The sequence below is a fragment of the Colius striatus genome, chromosome 2 (assembly GCF_028858725.1).
Source record: "Colius striatus isolate bColStr4 chromosome 2, bColStr4.1.hap1, whole genome shotgun sequence".
In the NCBI taxonomy this organism is placed as follows: Eukaryota; Metazoa; Chordata; class Aves; order Coliiformes; family Coliidae; genus Colius; species Colius striatus.
This window is the reverse complement of record NC_084760.1, coordinates 93663975-93683034: the sequence shown is the minus strand read 5'-3', so window position 1 is coordinate 93683034 and position 19060 is coordinate 93663975. Positions and strand designations below refer to the sequence as shown.

General features: G+C 40.7%; 1 protein-coding gene across 5 annotated transcripts in view; it reads left to right on the top strand.

The window, feature by feature from the left end:
- Window positions 1-19060, top strand: part of CDC42BPA (CDC42 binding protein kinase alpha) — a 177644-nt gene that overhangs the window by 151080 nt on the left and 7504 nt on the right. For 2 of the 5 annotated variants that reach the window (XM_061991531.1, XM_061991529.1), the window contains 7 exons: window positions 66-659; window positions 2582-2679; window positions 4112-4196; window positions 6323-6446; window positions 7730-7847; window positions 13284-13352; window positions 18499-18616. In XM_061991531.1, the coding sequence (XP_061847515.1) occupies window positions 66-659; window positions 2582-2679; window positions 4112-4196; window positions 6323-6446; window positions 7730-7847; window positions 13284-13352; window positions 18499-18616 (1206 nt within the window). Of the gene's footprint in view, window positions 1-65; window positions 660-2581; window positions 2680-4111; window positions 4197-6322; window positions 6447-7729; window positions 7848-11370; window positions 13200-13283; window positions 13353-18498; window positions 18617-19060 lie in introns of those variants that run through there. The other 3 variants (XM_061991530.1, XM_061991533.1, XM_061991532.1) reach the window with 3 other exon arrangements.

Here is a 19060-nt window from a genome sequence, read left to right as displayed (position 1 = left end):
TGTTATAATCAGTTCACACTTCCAACATTATTTACTTGGATTTGGACGGTTTTGTTTTGTTTTAGAGATTATCCGTGTCGGTGACAATAAGAAGGTTCATCAGATTGAGCTTATCCCAAATGAACAGCTCATTGCCGTAATCTCAGGAAGAAACCGTCACGTGCGGCTTTTCCCTATGGCTGCCTTGGATGGAAGGGAGACTGAGTTTTATAAGCTGGCGGAGACGAAAGGCTGTCAGTCAATAGTTTCCGGACACGTGCGCCACGGAGCTCTTACCTGCCTGTGTGTAGCTATGAAAAGGCAGGTTCTCTGTTACGAACTAAATCAGAGTAAGACACGTCACAAAAAGATCAAGGAGATCCAAGTCCAGGGGAATGTCCAGTGGATGTCAATCTTCAGTGACCGTCTTTGTGTGGGCTACCAGTCAGGTTTCTTAAAATATCCCCTCCACGGAGAAGGCAGCCCGTACAACCTGCTCCATCCGGATGACCACACGCTATCATTTGTCTCACAGCAGCCAACTGATGCCATCTGTGCAGTCGAAATCTCAAATAAGGAATACCTGCTGTGTTTTAGCAGCGTAGGGGTTTATGTGGACTGCCAGGGCCGAAGATCCAGGCAACAAGAACTGATGTGGCCCGCAACTCCATCTTCTTGCTGTAAGTTGCCGTGGTGTGTCGGTGTACTTGCTGTTAGCCATTGAAGTGATCACTACCTGTGTTAATATCCACAGCAAGTGAAGTTTAAGAAATAATTAAGTAGATGAATGCTCTCAGCCTCTGTCATCATTTTTAATTTAATCAAAGGGTTTAATCCTGATCTAATGCTAGTTTTGACAACTGCCTTACTGACCTATACTGCTGTTACACAAGGAGGAAGCAAGGGTCAGAATTTCTTGCTCTGATGTCCAATTTCTGAACACATGGCCTGATCTCTAAAACAGCTGAACGCCTCAGGTCCTGCAGAGGCTAATGGGATCTTTGTGCATTGCTTATCACGGACACTGAACTGTTGTTATTTAAAGTCTTAAAATTTGGCTGTACTTTGGCTCAGCATTGTGATTCAGGCTTTCTTGACATTCAGAGTCATCAGGACCTGGTAGTACAACTTGGTTTTCTCTAATGTTATTTGTTCCTACCTAAGTAGGTGTTTTTTCTTTCCGTACTCCATCGTTCTCTCTTCCTCAGCAGTTTTTGTTGACACTTCTCATTCGTCTCTTCTTTGCTCCTCTAAACTACTCGTTTATGTGTTTCCCGTTCCATCTCCCTCTTCCCTTCTAAAATACAATGTGTAGCAGGCAGTATAGAAAATATATTTTTTTAATCTTAAGGGAAAAATACTGTAATAGGTTTCCATTTTTAGCAAGAACTATTAAAACATTTATGGCACGTCTTTTTCAAAGCTGGGGCTTTATCTTTGTGGCAGTTGGAGGGGGAAAAAAAAACCAAAAACCCTGCAATGACTATTTTCCTCTTTTTTATGTCTTTCTGAGTGCAGATAAAGATTACCCAAATTTGTCCTCAGAGTATCTGTGAATGAACCCAGACTTAGGCTGATTTTCAGAATGGTCTGTCTTCTTTCCTCACTCTGACAGCAGTCACACTGCAGAAGAGAGGAACGTTTCACCTTGAGTGAAGCCTCTTCTGAATGCGGAAGGAGCAGCTTTTACAGGCTGTGTGCTCCTTCTGATTTTCAAGCAACAGTGTGATTATTGTCATGGACTCAGAGAATGCGTGAATCAGAATAAAAAGTTTTGTGATAGATTGATAAACAGATATTTTTACGTGTAGTTCCTCTGTAGGGGTCATTAATATTTGTGAAAGTGTTTCGATCGCCTTAAATGAAGTGACTTGATGTTATTCCAATTCAGAATGGAGGTATATTTTATAGCAAACAGTGTTACATTTAAACATAAATTGGATGCTCTTGTTAGTCTTGGCAGTCCATGGCAGTCTTATTGCCGACATGGGATACTGATTTCTTCTTTAGAAGTGGGCCCAGTGGAACAAATTTCATTATAGGGAAATGTGCCAGATAAGTAGCACATGAGTTCTCTTTACAATTCAGAAAATAAGAAAAGAGAATTAAAGCTAGAAGGAAACATGAAGATTTTTATGACTCTGTCATGGTGCTTAGTTCCTACTGATGTTCATTTAGTACATAATCCAAAGACTAAGAGCTCAGTTCAAACAACAGTTATTAAATAACAATATATTTTCCTACCACATCATTTACAAAATATGAGCTCTTAACAAGCCTTTTAAAACAAAAAAGAACTCGTTTTGAAGCACATCAGTGTTTGGCAGAGTAAACTGTAATCCCTTCTAGTTCAAAAAGTATTTTGGTTCTTCAAAGTTAAAAGTCACGGAGGTTTAAAGTATTTTTTTTCGTGGTGTTGGTTTCCCTTCAGAATATATTTCTTGGTCTCTTTTGAGTTAAAACACATTTTGCAATGATTGTTGTTGGATTGTGGAGTAGTTGGTTTTTTGGTTTTTAATAAATATGATTAAACCATAAGAAATTGTATATTTTGAGCAGTGTCTAAAAGCACATGATGCCATACCTAATTATTTCCCCTCAGGTTACAATGCACCATACCTCTCTGTGTACAGTGAAAATGCAGTTGATATCTTTGACGTGAACTCCATGGAGTGGATTCAGACTATTCCTCTCAAAAAGGTAACTTGCTGGTTCAATAGCAATAGACTCAGTATTGTTAGGCAGGTTAGAAACCATAACTGAAACTGCCTGTTTAAACGTATTTGAACTAAAAGAGCAGCTACTGCAAATAAGCTAGTGCTTTTTGTGTTCAGAATAGAAGATATAAAATGTGTTTTGCGTGTGGTTTCATTGTTTTAGATGAATGGTCAGTCTGGAGCCTGTGAGTTTGTCAGACCTAGTGGTATTATTGTAGAGCGGAGTTTCTTGCTGTTAATTGGGTATGGTTTCATTGGGACTGATTGCATCTACGTTATTGCCAGAAGATGGTGGATGTGAAGATAAGTAAACAGGCCTTTAAAAATCTGTCTTCTGCTGTTTGACAACATTGTAGATGGACATGGTTCAAATATTTTGGTTCAACCAATACAAATATTAAAACCAGGATGATGTCAGGTTTGGATCAATTATCAAAAGGAAGTTTTTGAAAACTGACACTTCCTTGGTATTTAGGAGGTGTTTGCTCAGCTGTATTTGGAAAGAAAAAAAAGAAGAATGGATCTTTTTCCATAGTTTAGGCTGCCTTCAACTTTGTATTAGAGTCAACACAATTCCTTTAGTGGTATTCCAGTGACATAGAACTACAAGAAATTACCTTTGTGGTCTCGTGTTCAGTGTCTGTGCAAATCAATTCCCTGTATGTCAGATTCAGACCAGGAAAATATTGTGTCAATGCTGTAAGGATAAATGATGTAAAGATCAAGGTGTTCGGCTACTAACTGTCTTGAGGAGAGAGGCAGATCTGGCCTTTTAGAGAAAATTTGTTCTACTTCTCTGATGTCCAAATTTTAAGTTATTAAGCAGTTGAGGCTATTCTTTTTTCCTGCACAGCAGAATATGATTTAGTACTTTGATTAATGTTTGGCTCCAGACTGCCCATTTAATGAGTTAAGCTACTTTCACAAATAAGAATTGCTACATCTAGGAGGCTCAAAAATGGCAATTTGTTGTGAAGAGATTGTTTCTAACACAATGTACAGACTCTGAGAGTGGATTGCTTCTTTCATTTTGAAATTGGAAATCACAAATACCAGTAGGCTTTAACAATCTGTATATACTCTTATCAAGTTGATAGGCTTATTGTGACGTGATAAAAGACAAAATAAAAGCACAGCTTATTGCTTTATGCAACTAATAGGCAAAACTGAGTTGTTTTATGAACTAGGCATCTAACAGAACGATTTGTTTAAATGCTGGGAGGAATGGTGTAAAGCCTTTGTCTCGTATGTGGAGCAGGCTTTGCTTTGACCATTGACGCTGTTCTGCTCCCGGGTTGGCTTTGTAACAGTGCTCTTTGTAGAGTTTGTAATGCACCTTGGAGCTTTCAGAGTAAGGTGCACCATATAAATGTGAGTTATTACTGTTACAAAGACCGATTTTTTCCTTGTTTCAGGTACGACCTTTGAATACAGAAGGATCACTAAACCTTTTAGGCCTGGAGACAGTTAGATTAATATATTTCAAAAACAAAATGGCAGGTAAGTCATTTTCATCATACATACTTTTATGTAGAAAGAGCATTTCTTTTTTTTTTGTCCTGGATCTCCGCATTGTAAAAAGCGATCTCGCAAACATATGTGTTGTGGTTAATTTGTGAGAAAGCCAAAGCTTATAGATTCCACAGTGATTGCAGTGATGTCTGCTACACAGCTGCTCTGGGGCATGTCCAGTGACAGGCAACGAAGCTAATGAAGGGTCTAGAGAGCAAGTCTTACGAAGAGTGGTTGAGGGAGTCAGGGCTCTTTAGCCTATAGCAGAGAAGGCTGAGGGGAGACATGATCACTCTCTGCAACTACCTGAAAGGAGGTTGTAGTGAGGTTGGGGTCGATCTCTTCTCCACAGTAATTAATGATAGGACAAGAGGAAATGGTCTCAAGTTGTTCAAGGGAGGGTTTAGATTGGACATTAGGAAAAACTTTTTGACTGAGAGGTTTGTTAAGCACTGTAACAGGCTGCCCAGGGAGGTGGTGGAGTTACCATCCCTGGAGATATTTAAAAGATGCATAGCTGAGGTGCTGAGGGACATGGTTTAGTGAAGGGCTTGGTAGTGTGAAGGTGGACATGATTATCTTAAAGGTCTTTTCCAACCAAAATGATGCTATTAACTTTTTTTTTTTTTAACCTTTTTGAATATTCAAGGAAGGCTTGAATAAAGACTGGAGATAGAAAATAGAATGACTGGGTTCACTATCTAAAGATGCCTGCACAATTAAAGACTTTCATAGTGATCTTGGCAGTACTAGATTCAAATTAATATTGTACTTAACCTAAACTAGCATTTCCCAAGGATTAGAAAGTAATACAATATTATGTATTCATAACCTGTTATTAGGGCCACATATTATTGTGCTCCAAAGTTTTAGCTTTAGAATTCTATTTTTGTTATGAGTCTTTTTGACCTTTTTGTTTTCTTTTTAGACCCCATTTCATAAGTGAGCAGCTGAGCAATTTCCTTAACCTTTTGTTTAACCTTTTACATGGGGAGGGGATGTGCTTTGTTTTAGCAGTCTTTTTAAAATAAATATTCTGAAAATAGTGGAAACAAACACTCTAGAAACATATACTGCTGTTGTCAGTGTTTCAGTGTTTATTTACATCGCTAGCAAATCAGCATAAAAGGAATGACAGTGGTAGAGAGGAACAATATGGTGGAAGCATGTGTAAAGAATTTTCAAGTCTAGTAAGAATTGAACATTAAAAGTAGAGAGGAAAAAAAATGGAGAAGACAGGATCAGAAGTAAGGCTGATGCTTTGCTCCTGTACACTTCTCACTGTCTTTCAGAAGAAGCTGCCAGAACAGTAAAGTGTCCTCCAGGTCTATCTCTTTAAAAGACTGCAAGTTTGTTTTACCTGAAGCTACTAGTAGATCCCACACTTGATGAAATCTCCAGTTGATCTCAAGGAAGGAAGAGAGTTCAGTTCCATACAAAAACTGTTTTGGCATTGAGCAGTAGGTGTCGGGTGTCTGTGCAGACTTAAGTGTAACTTCAGCCTCCATATATCTGAAACAAGGCAGAGCAATGTCAGTGTTGATTCAAAGTAGCGCTCCTAGTGTACAGTTACTACCGCTATACATTTCATGTCGTTATTACAGACTCCTTGGCCAGACGTACACGTGTGGAAAAAAATCTTCCCTTTTCCCACAGTTGCACCAAAATACATCAGTCTTGAAACATTTCCAAAGGAGTAGTCTATTTGGAGCAGGGAATGAATGAAAAAGAATCCTGCATTGAGTTTCCAGACAATTGGCAGAGCAAGACTGTTACAGTCATTTTTCTATGAGAACTGCCAAAGAAAGTTTGAGATAGAGGACCGAGATCCTTTCCTGCCCACCTAAATGCTTTGCTTGAAGGAAAGTCAGAGCTGTTTTGAGCACACAGTTGTGTCAGCTTCTGTGTGAAGAAGGGCTAAGTCTGTTGCTATATAACAGGGTAAATAGTGACCAAGAAAACCCATCTGAAGAGCATTTGTTCAGGTTTGATGAGAAATGAATGGATGGTGTTCAACATTAGCAAGTGCAGAGGCAGAAAAAGTGTTTCAATTCAAATTCCACCACCACCTAATCAGTTGTCCCACTGGATCATCATGTTTATATTGATTTCAGAGGGCGATGAACTGGTCGTTCCCGAGACATCAGATAACAGCAGGAAGCAAATGGTTCGAAACATCAACAACAAGCGCCGGTATTCATTCAGAGTACCAGAGGAGGAGAGGATGCAGCAGAGGAGGTCGGTATTCAACATGTACTTGTCTTCTGTACATGCCTGTAGGCCCTAAAGGACTGATGCCAATGTAGTACTTCATTTGTTGCTTTCTGGAATGCCCATTCAGATGTTTCTGTCTTTCACTACCACGTTAATCCTCAGTGTTTAATGCGTGTGAATGCTAGTTTGGATATGGATGCACAAGTGTTCATGAGTGCAAATTAATTGTGTAAAACAGCTGTAATTTGGAATGCATGTCTCCACATTTTGTATATAGGTACATAGGTGTGCACTTATCCTGTATATATAAAGATCTGTAATAAACACTTTGCAAAAGGAGATTTTATTGCTAACTATGCATATGGATTAATTACTTTCAGACTCTGGTTCTGCTTTTCTTTCTAAAGGCAATTCTACTCTCAGCAGTATTCCCAAGTCATCTGCTTTTTTGATTTATAGATTTAACTACATAAGCATTCTGTAAATCTCAGAAAACTCACCTCTTCAGAGGACATAGGACTTCTGGATGAGTTCCTAATAGAAGTCTTTGACAGGTCACAAATACCTTCCTAAATGGCAATAAAAATAGGTCTGCACTACTCACTGTTCACAGAGGATGTTACTGACCATTTACTATCAGTCTCTAAAGATGACCTGCTACTGTGCTAAGCTACGCTCCATGAACTTGAGTATTTCAGTTTTCTAACTTCCAGCGTCTTCCACCGATGGTTGGCTCCCAGCTTTTGTTTCTTTTTGGCTCTAAGAAAAGCTGTATACAGTGGAGATAAAATTCCAGTTCTTGTCCTTGCCTTTTCTGAGCTGGTTGCGGTTTGGTCTTTTAAGATTGTATTTATTCTGAGTTCTGAAATGCATCCTTGCCATTTCGAAGAGCTTTTAATTCTGACCACAGACCGAGAAAGGTACTGCAGTATTATTTTAATTCTATTTTCACACCTTATACTTCATTTCATCTCCACTTTGTAATACATCGCAAATGAGTTCTGCTTTTACTCATCTTGCAGAGCTTTTTGTCAGCTCATAGTGGTTGTATGTTCTTTGAATCTTGGTAATTACTGGGCATGGGCTGTTAGCCTGCAAACAGCATTCCTTTCTTCTAGCCCCTTGCCCACTCTTCAAGCTGGAAGCTTGTCCATGCCAGTGCTAATAGCAAGGGTTTATCACTGTTAAAATGGTTAAAATAGTTAATTTCCATTTAAAAGTAGCTGAGAATCAAAGCTCTACATGTCTTATAAATGTCCATCTTTACGTCCCAATGAAATACCTAAACAAAGTATTTTCTCTTCTAGGGAGATGCTTCGCGATCCAGAAATGAGAAATAAATTAATTTCTAACCCAACTAATTTTAACCACATAGCACATATGGGCCCAGGAGATGGTATACAGATCCTCAAAGACCTTCCAATGGTAAGTACAAAAGTACATGTGACTGACCGCAACAGAGGCTGCAAGTAAGCGAAGGACAAGTACCACTTTATATATGTGTTCAGAGTGTTGCTGTGTTTCGTGTCAGGAGCAATGTAACTAGTATGTGACTAGTATGTAACTGCTGTATGTGATAATAGGATGACACTTTACAATCGAGGGGAGGAAGAGGAGTGGCTAATGCCTCCTGGGTTTTAAGGCAGATTGGCCTATCAGTGCTGATAATTTTTGTCAGCCACATAAAAGGACAAAATGAAGAAGATTTGGACATATGTTCGTTGTGGGAATGGAAGAAGAAATTCCTTCCTCCATGAACTTAATTCGGTTCCTTTCTTCTCATCCCATCTTTGGCTCTAACTTAGCCTATCTCTTTACAACCTCTATCCTCAAACAGTGGATCTGTAGCAGCTTAACACCGTGTAGGGACCAAGTTTCTTCTCTTGCCAAAAATGCTGGTTTTTATTTTCTCTCCAAATTAAGTAGTCTCAATAGAGCAGAACTTCTTAGATAAAACCTATTCTTTTAAGTTGAAAAATGGGAAAAGAAAACATGTAGTAGTGCACACACACATGTTCATTTCCACAAAACCTTATGTAGGAAATACTAACCTGGAGGTTAGTGATGAAAGAACAAATTGTTCACAGGGGAGTTCATCATACTGCTTGCTGCAGGCTACCTTGAGCATCTTGTTTGTGTGTTCCGTATTGTTTTCTAAACTCATCCACAATGTCAGAGATGTGATTGAGAAGATGCTAATTAGCACTGTAAGAAAGATTAGACTAAATGATATCAAGCAGATGATAGGAGTACCACCATAAGACAAAGGCATTAGTAAAGAAGCACTGTCTAAAATGATCATGGTTATTACTGGGAGTTTGTGCAGAAAGCAGATGCCGAAATTGGGACTTTCAGATGCTGAAAAGCCCAAAGGAAACAACAATAATACTGGAAAATAAAGTATGCTGTGCAGATGCACTGGGAGCTCAGGAGCATAACCTCTGGTCTTCACATACTCACTTTACTTCATTTTTGCAGCAAACAGTATCTTTATGTTACATTTTGCTGTAAAATCTGCATATCGTACATGAGCCCTTCTGGCACTCTGTTTTCTGTAGATGAGAATATGCAAGGAAAGGAAAGGATCTACTTGAAATTTCATACTGGAGATACTAAGGAACCTCTCAATAACAAAAGTATTCAGTGCAGTTGAGCAAAAACCAACAGAGTATGTGTGTGTGTGTCTATGTGTTTATAACTGAATAGTGAAGGAACTGCTTCTAGAAAACAGATGACAGGCTTGGCAGGTAGCGTATATCTTACCTGGATGTCAGTATACGAGTACATAATGTTAAACAAAGAATGATAACGTGCTTCAGGGCAGGATGTAGATCAGAACCTTTTTCCCTTTTCTATTTCTGGTGGGTTCTTTAAAATATTTCTGGCTCTTGTCAAGCAGAGAAAATAATCTACTACTGCCAACAGTAGTCAAAGGCATCCCGTTCCACACCATAAAAAGTTGAAAGTTCAGGGGGAACAAAACCTGCTAGGACTCTTCATCAAGCCCCAAATCTGGCAAGTGTAAAATGAGGAATGATTTTTATTCATAGGAGAGGATTTTCTAGACTTACATGGATTAATATTTCTTCATCTGTGTCATCTCTAAGTGGCTGTTGACTTTGAATCCATTCTAATTACTTGAGCTTTGTATTAGCTCAAAGGTCATGTTTGAAGTTAAGGCTGGTACTTTGCTTTTTACCAATCAATGTGATGTTTTGAAAGAAATTCATAAGTCGCTTTCCACACTTAAAAGTAATGAGAAGACATCAGAAAATGTGTACATTATAGAATCAATTTCTGCACTTGTTCCACTGTTGCAACTTCTTTTCTTTTTAAAATTACTATTAAAAAAATTCTTTTTGTGCAAGTATCAGTCTTAATGCTGGGAGATGTCACTGCAGGTAAAGCAGACTGGATCTGTATGTTTCCAGCAGGTCCTTGCAATGTCATGTTGTATTTTTATTCCTAACTTTGCACAGAATTGTGTCAAAGAACTTGAAAGTGTGTGAATTTGGAAGTGTAACTTGAGATTAGGAAATAAAGGTTCTGTCAAGAGTTACTTTGATCCATTATTTCACTTGATACATCATACCTTGTTCCAGAGAGGTGAATAGCTTATTTTTTTGTATGTGAGCTGTTTAGCACGTGTGATGATTTTGCAGCTGAAACATCTCCTTTGTATTATTAAATGGATTGGTATTTTTCAGAAGAAAAAGTGTTTTTACAGAACTATGGGAAAGATTGCAGCATTTTACTTTGTGAATGCCTGTTTCCAGCCGGTGATAAAATACATTTTTGCGTTTTAAGAGGGCTACCACTAGGGGGAACAAGTAATGCAAGGCTGCTAACAGTTTTCTCGAATTCTGTTCATCTAGCTATTTTAGGTGATGTAACTTCTTTTTTTTTTAGATACTAGAATGCAGAAAGTATAAAAGGAATGGAGTGGGCTTTGTTATTTTCCGTTATTTCTGTCTTAATTGAACAATTTCAAATTTGGCTGGATCTACTGATGTAAACTTGTTCATCCAGCATGAGCCTTCACCAGAGTCAGGATAGTGCCCCGTAGGCCAAAGGATCCTTAGTAATAAGTAGGCTTTGTAGGAGAATAGATATTTTAATCTCTGTATTAGATGAGATTGTCACAAACTAAATAGCCAGCTCAGCCTAGCTTTTGTCTAGCATCCATGGATTAACTTCATAAAGCAAATATCCATTTTTATACCTGTATATGTATTGATATTTATTAATACAGCCATATCTCTTTATATATGCAATGTGAATCCAATCAAAATTTAACTCTGCAGTCACTCTAACCTGACTCTCCTGCCTTTAGTTTGTATTCATTTGTATTTGTAATGTAAATGTACCAAATGAAAATTGGATAAATGGAGTGTGTTAAACTCAGGTTATGTGTTGTGTTGTATCATATGCCTACATATGTGCAACACACCTGCCTGCATGTGATTGCCCTTGCTGATGCAGCCACAGCTGGGGGAGAGACGCTTTGTCTGTGTGTTGTTTCTTGGTCTGCAATGGGCCGTGACAGGAGCATTAGAGATGTTTATTAGCCTGGTCCCACATTATTCTCTCTATCAACAGACACCCTTGACTTCAGTGTAGCCCTGTGTTTGGGCAGAAACCAACACACCCAAGGCTCTGAGTGAGGTCAGATTTGAGAGAGAACATGTTAGAGGTTATCAGCCAATTGGCAGCCTTCTTTTCTTCATGGCAAGCAGTTACTCAAGGGTCTGGCTTCAACAAGCAAGTTTGTGGGCTACAGCATAACAGAAACCAGAAGTTCTTGCTTGCTATTGACAGAGCTGTATTCATATTTGTGTCTTATTGCTGTGGATACTAGATCTGGGTCATTGCCTTGTTTTGTACAATTTAGAATCGTTCCTGTTAGTGTATCCCCAAACTCATTTATTTACATGTTTTTCTTCCCTAGCAGCCTGTCACCAATTAACTGGCCGTACAGTCTGGCCTCCCTTCTGCCCTCTTGTCCCCTGAAGCCACTTTATCGTGGATGCTCCTTTGTAGTGAAGATCTGAAATCTGGAACTGCACTTACTGCAGCACAGACCACCTCTCTGTGTACATCAGATGTACAGGATTGATTTTGCTTTCATATTCTGCATGCCTAAGTATTTTACTTACAAAAGCTAGTCTTGACTGCCATTATATTTGAACATTATGCTTCAGTTTGACCTCATTATACACGAGCCATTATATTTCCATTCTAGATGATGTGTGAAGCTTTGCTTGTTTCAAACGAGAAACGTTTAGAGTGAACGAATACTTACCTGTATTTGGTATTCTTTAAAGAAAGTGGGAACCCCATGCATGCATCTAGTAACGGTGGAGTCCATGGAGGATCACTTTTAAAATGTCACCATGTCGTGGCTTTCTCACATTCATGAATGCTGGATAAATATTTTCATGGTCTGCAGCTGGCCTACCCTCTGCTTTTTAGCTTGTGATTTTAGACATTCCCTTTTCTCCCTTACTGGGTTTTAGGAACACAACTGGCTTTGCTGCCAGTTCTCTGTTGTGAGCAGATAACTTGGCAAAGTCTGCTTTCCTGGACCATTCTTAGGATGGTGGCTTCTCTTACTGATGACACTTAGATGCTGCTAAACTTAATAGTAACAATTTAATGTATATTATGTCTTATATGCCATAATGTGGTGTTTGATGTTTTGGTTAACATGCAAAGCCTCATATTAACCATATGTTTAAAAGAAATAAAAAAGAAAAAAGTTGGATTTTACCAGCTGAAATAAAGAGAACAGTAATGTTTCATAATATGTATTGGGATGTGACTTAATGTTCTTCCAGACTTTTAATACGTTCCATATACAAACAGTAGTGCCTTAGGTTTAGTGGAGGGGTAAGCTGTATTTTTACCATATTTTATTTTTTTAAGTCCTAACATTTCTAATGTTACTCAGATCTGCTTGTTTTAATGTGATGACATCAGCTGGACAAAGGAAAGAGAAAATTAGAAGTTAGAAATTAGAAAAGGTGTCCTGATTTGCTCATGGCTGCTGGGCAAACCATCCCCTCGCAGGCTGAGCTGCTGCACGTGTACAGATGGCACAGGGAGGGACACCAAGCCTTGAAACGCTCTTACGTGAAATCTGGACTTTCTCTAAATTACAAGAGCACTCACATAAGCACATTCGGTAGGGATGAATTTGAAATTGTTTCTGTTTAATCTGCAGGATTATGTCTCCCCTCTCTTTCTTTATGTCCCCTTTGGGAACATGTTGCTCACTTGACCTGTTACAAGCAATTGAATTTCCCCGTACTTTTGCACCTTATCCGTTCAGGGCCTAGTCTTCTGCAGCACAGAGAAGGCATTGCCAAGTCCCTTCATCACTCCATCACTGTGAGGATGAAGTGGATGTGCAGAAGGACATAGGCCTCGTGTCGTCTGCTTACAGCAGAAGAAATTGTCCCAGTTGTCTGACACTAACCAGTTCACCTTCCCACACAACCTGTGTCCCTATCCTGTCGAAACACTGTTCCCTTCCGTTAGAAGTACTCTGTGTTTGTTGTACGGGTGATAATTAATGGAATCACTGAAATGCATGAATAACAGAAGGAAATTTCTTAAGATCTTTAACTGTTGTGTATTCTCATCTTTTCTTCTCCCCGCACCGTCTCACCTGTGTTCACCTTCCTTTGTTGTGTTATGTCTATTTTAGATTGTAAGCTCCTCAAGGCAGGGAACTGATGCTTCTCAACTGTCTGTAAAGCACCTTTTACAACTGTGGTGCTCTTTGAAATATCAAATAATAATAAATGTTAGAATCGATTCCCAATGAGTTAAAAGTTTTATTTGTTTTTAATGTTTTAGCAACAGCAAGGGCGGCAGGCCCCTGTGACACCAAGTAAGGAAGGTGCTCAGAGGAGTGGGGGTGACAATGTAAGAACCCGTGTGTCGGCGGGCGAGCAGGGCTGCTGTCTGGCTGTCCGTCAGTGTTTGACCGCTCTCGTGAACTGCTATTGCCGATGTAACCTGAACAAACCATCCTTCATTGCTTTCTCTCTCTGTTGTCTTTGGTAGCAGCGTTCCCCTTACCAATCCCCTCATCATCACTCCCGTCTGATCTCCTCTCCGAGCAACTTTGAGCACATCTACCACATGACCGTTAATTCAGCTGAAAAATTCCTCTCTTACGATTCCATACACCCTGCATTTTCCCCGCCTCCACGCTCTGTCCGCGCTACTCCAGACTTTATGACTCGGAGGGTACGAACGGCTGAGTCAGGTGTTCGCTCTACTAACACCGTGTGGTTTTTCTTTTTTGCCTGGCTATTAACATGGGAGAAAACCCCTTGTGAGAGGTTACTTACCTTCACCCTTTAACTTTCTTTTGTCCCAGATGACTTATTTACTTCCATCAGCTGCAGTCTTTCCGCAGCTCTGACGTGCCAAAAAGCAGACACTTTTTGCTTTAGAAAAGAAAGGAAAGTGTGTAACAACTGGGCTGAACCTTTTGCTGTGAGGATGGTGTTTTTAATCACTAGGAAGGATGTGGGAGTTTTGAATGATAAGTTCTGTGTTCCACGGTTTTCATCCTCCAGCAGTCAGTGGCAGGATGCAGTGTATGAGGTTGCGTTAGGGAAAGGTTCTGGATCTGTCTGTGTTGGACTCAAAACCATTTGTTTATGATGAAAATGTGGAATGCAAGAAGTTTTACACAGTACTATGGGCAGATTGAGACAGACACGGTTTCTGCTTCAGACAGTTTCTAGGTTAAAGCAAATAAGCGATGATAGAATATGCACAAGTGAGATCAAAATGAAAGATGATGGCAGCTTGCTGATGTGGAGCCTCTTGATAGTTTTAAACAAAGGCTGAGGCAGAATCCTGTTCTGTTGCTATCCTTCCAGCTGGGATGTAAATTGGGGGAATGGGTCATCTTTTTTTCTTGCATTGTGCGTACTGGTCTGACTCAGTGGGGGTTGCTGGTCCTGTAGAGACACAAGCCACATGAGAACAGGCCCACAAGTACGTGCCACGTGTGGCAATTGTGTGCTGTGCTGTGGCCTGCAGTTCTGCCTGGGATAGGCCTGCAGGTAAATCCAGAATAATCTGCCAGGTTAGACATATGTGGTGGTGGTGGTTGGTTGCTAAGGGTTTGTCCTGGATCTGAGCCACAGCCGTTGCTGTCATGGAAGCCCCGCTGCTGGTTTCTGGGGCCTTCGGACACCCTTCAGATGTGCGTGGCAAACCTTCACTGGCAGACTGCTTTGAGGGCTTTTTGGTTGGTCTTCTGGATCGCTCTCGCTGGGAAGGTTTTTGGTTACATAGCTGCATAAAAACTAGAGAGAATTCAAAAATGCAGGAGGAAAATAAATCTCTGCAGTATGGCTCCAACCCAAATTTGCCCAGCTGAGCTTTGACTGGGCATGTGTGTGCTCCTCTGTCACTCTTGTCAAGTCCCATTTGTCACAACCGTTACTACTCAAAAAGGAAGTTGCAGCATTTTTGAGAATGTGCCCTGTGATGACAGGTCTGCATCCATCCTGGCTTTTCTGGTAGGAGGAGAGGTGCAAATACACAACAGCAATGCTGTATTGAAATGCAAAGAAAATAAATATGTTAAGCTGAATTGAAAGATGTTTCACTGAAGCTGTATCTCAGTTCTGGTTTTAAGAAGGTGTTTTTAATGCAACTTTGCTAGAAAATTTTGTGTTTAATATGCAGTGATGTATCACTAGACTGTGACCCACCCTCTCCCTCCCGTTTCTCATGTGAGTAGTCTCTCTGGGATCCCTAAGGAATGACCCCTGGTGCTTCGGGCAATAACATTTCATTTTTGACTTAAGAGCATCCTTCATCCTAATGTTACAGCCTGCTAACACAAATTGGAGGAAAAATGTAAAGTGAGCAACCTGGGACATTGGGATCTTGTACCTGTCAGCCCCTCAGAGCACCAGAGGTATAGTCTTGTATAAAGAAAAGCGTTTGTCTCCTTTGTGGCTTGAGGGTAGAGATGCTGTAAGCTGTAGGGAAAGCAAGCTGTGAGTTTTGGTTTCATGTCTGTCCATCCTCCCTTGGTGTTATCGAGATTTTAGTGTAAGAAAGGTAGCACTCCCTCTGAGGAGACCGTGGTCCCAGCTACATATGGGATATTGGAACCAAAACAGCACAAAGTCCATAGGGGAGCTGAAAAATAACCCATTCCAATAGGTTCTTTGGTTCTGTTATACTACTTCACAGAAGAATTAAAAGCTTGGGTTTTAACTGTAATGAACAGAACACCAAAACAGAACCCCCAGAACGACAGCAAGCAGCACGAGGGACAGAGAAACAGTTCACTGTAGGTGTTGTAACTGTTTAGTTAGACCCTCTCTGTATGTCCCGGCCCATTGCCTGGGCAGGCAGCGTGGCTGTGAGGGCTGAGGCTGGGTAACGCTGAAGAGCTTCAGGTGCAGCACCCATGGCACGTACATAACACACAACTCCCCAGCAGCTCCGTTCTCTGACTGGGCATGGAGTGTCCTGTAATTGATTTGGGTCTTTCACCCTGCTCCACAGTGACTGACTTTGTTCAGCAAGCAGCTTCTCAGCTGCTGATTATTTTTCCTCTTATCTCTCACCTTTCTCCAGTTGGTTCAACAGCGGGGATGAATTGTTGCTCTAAAGAGGGGGTTTTGTCTCTCTCCTTAAGTATAGCAAGCTGATGTTTTGTTGATTTTGGTTTTTTCTTTGTTTTTCACTTGCTGCATTTTGCTGCTTTATAACTACCGCTAATAACCGCCATCTGTTTTCCTTTGAACCCCCTTTCTGCATCGTGTGCGTATCACTTCCAGGGGGTTTGGGCCAAAATGTCAAGGTCACTGGCATGTGATTATTTTATTTTTAGAACAAAGGAAAAAATTAAAATTAAAGATTTGCTTTGTGGAGAAACTTTCTATGAGGAATTACATGGACTTTGCAAACTGAGGTCATGAGAAAGAATCATCCTTAGAATACACTATTAAAATCCACCCGTTCTTTTCTTCCCCTGATGCCTCTGTGTTGTCTGTTCAGTCGCTGGTAAGGAAGTTAATCACCTTATCATTAGACATAATTGTTCTCTTTGCAAAATGAACTATTTATAGGAGTACAAAAGGCCTTTCTTGCAGCACCAGTGTACTAATGACAGCATTAACTTACTCTTTATAAGGCCCATTAGTTCCTTTGCTGCTCTCAGGGGAGCCTCCGTTGTTGTGTATGACCAGGATGCTCTTATTCTCATCTGGAACTCAGATTGTTTATTGCATGGTGAGGGACACAGAAGCAGGAACTTAGTATTTTATATTACAAAGTAGATTGGTTGTTAACATTAGGGAGGGGCAAGGCGAGGGAGAAAAGAAAAAGGAGGAGGAGGAAGGTAAGCAAGAGACAGCAGTATGATCCCACAAAGGATTTAAGAGACCTTTTTTTAAGCCCTTAGGTATAAATCTTCATTGAGAATAGTGCAGCAATGGATGCAGGGAGAATTAAACAGGGCTTTTTCAATGGTAAAGTCTCTGGTTCTCTTTTGTTGGTGTTTGAGAGACCTGGGAACGGGAGGAAATATTGTAATTCTTTCTCATTGTTTCCATGTTAAAAATCAGCTGGTTCTAACCCATTGAGAGAATGTGAAGCGAAGGGTTGACTGTAAGGGCAAAGAGGTCTGTCATAGCAGTGACTCTGAGGATCAGTGTAGGACTGGATTTGCCAGCAGGTTGGTAACAGTTATCTGATAAGCTCATGAACTGTATAAGATCTGTTCATTAGAAATCCTCTATTTAATTGTCCATTTTAAAACACGGAGAAATGGGTAGTATCTGAGAGTACACTAGAGGAGGAAGTGGGGGTGTGTGAAATGTCTGTAACATCCTAGCTTAAAAAGGCATTGCAGTTGCAACTGTTGTCTTATGTGTGACTACTTTATCTCAGGGGAAAAACAGGGAAATTATTACATATGAACAGGAAGAAATTGTCAGTTATTGCAGGAGTATTTTGTAAAGTGGAAATAAAGGCTCAGAGCTACCTGCAGTTCTTTTCACATTCTGCATCTCTAAAGGTTTCCTAAACCTCATTCTGGTTAACGATAATGACTTAATAGTGCAAATCATGTTAGGAGTAGGATGAGGTCTCATATCTAGACAGAGATTAAATGATACGCATAAGCATTAGAAAGTCTCTCTTGGGCGGTCCCATGTATACAGAGAGATGGGGCTTTTTCCCTAAAGTCAGCTGCCAGTTAACAGAAGCAGAAACAAAATCTCCCAGAACTCACTTCAGAGTACTAATTTTCCTTTGAAAACAATTTGTTTTTAAGAAACTGCCATATCCAAGTGGAGGAGGTGTGTTTTATCTCTGCCCTCAGTAAAAGACTGCTTCGCTCCAGTAGCTTACCAGTTTAGAAAACGCCACTGGAACTCGCAGGATGCAAAACGGGAGCCGTAATCAAAATACACAGGAAAACAGCAGCACGTGCTCTGGTCATCCTCTTTGAGTAGGCTGAAAACAGGAGGCTGATTCTCACTGTGGCTCAACTGGTGTGAGTCTGCAGTAATGCTGTTCAAACCTTTAGAATTCCAATTGAAATACAGATGGATCCGCTCTGTGTCCCTGACTCCGCAGGCATCGGGGATTAACACCGTTACTGTATAAGAAGTCGCACGTGCATGGCACAAACGATGGCATCAGGGAGAGGAATTGTAGGTCGGATCCTTGGATGGTCGTGTTCAGAAAGAGCGCGTTGCACAGCTTGACATTACCCATTACAGCAGCTTAATTAGGCTTGCAAGTCATCCTTCCAAGGAAGTTCTTGAAGGATTAGACATACTCTTTCTGTTGTCTGCACATGTCCATGTAATTCAGCGCTTCACGCCCGCCTTGCGTGTGCTTCCAGTCTCTGCACTAAACTGCAGAACCTTAGTTTGCAAACTTTGCTGACTTGCTGCCCAGATAATTCAGCTCTGGTAAGGTTGGGGTCTTCATGTTCTTTGGGGCCTTACTTCATAGCATCCAAGGTTGAGCCAGCAGCCAACAAGTAAACATGTCGCTTTGTGTGTGTGCGTTGCAGAATCTTCGGCCCCAGGAAAGCCGGACCGTGTTCAGTGGCTCTGTCAGTATCCCCTCGATCACCAAGTCCCGCACGGAACCAGGGCGATCGATGAGCGCCAGCAGCGGGTTGGCAGCACGTAAGCAAACACCGCTATGTTGCTTTGGGGTCTACATACAAGCTCTTTAGGGAAAGGGCCACCTGCATTTGCTTCTGTTCATACTGCTACTAGACAGCATTTTCAGAAGTGATGTCTGATTGTGTTCCTGCTGAGGGCAAGCACGGTGTTTTAATCTCGCTTTCAGAGGACAAGCAACTGGCACTTTGGAGAGTCCCATGTTCGGAATTTGTCACATTTTTAAAACTGACATTAGAATGAAAATTCTGTTCTTACCTTTGGGACTACTTTGCTGTTCCTTAAGTATTTTAAGTTGGGGGCAAGCTGTTCGTGAGCTCCACGGTTATAAACTTTGTTGCTGAACTGTGTAGTTGTCATGGTTCAAGCTGAGCCAGCAGCGAAGCCCCAGGCAGCCACTCGCTCACTCCCCTTCCCCACACCCTCCTCTAGCATAGGGAGGGGAAT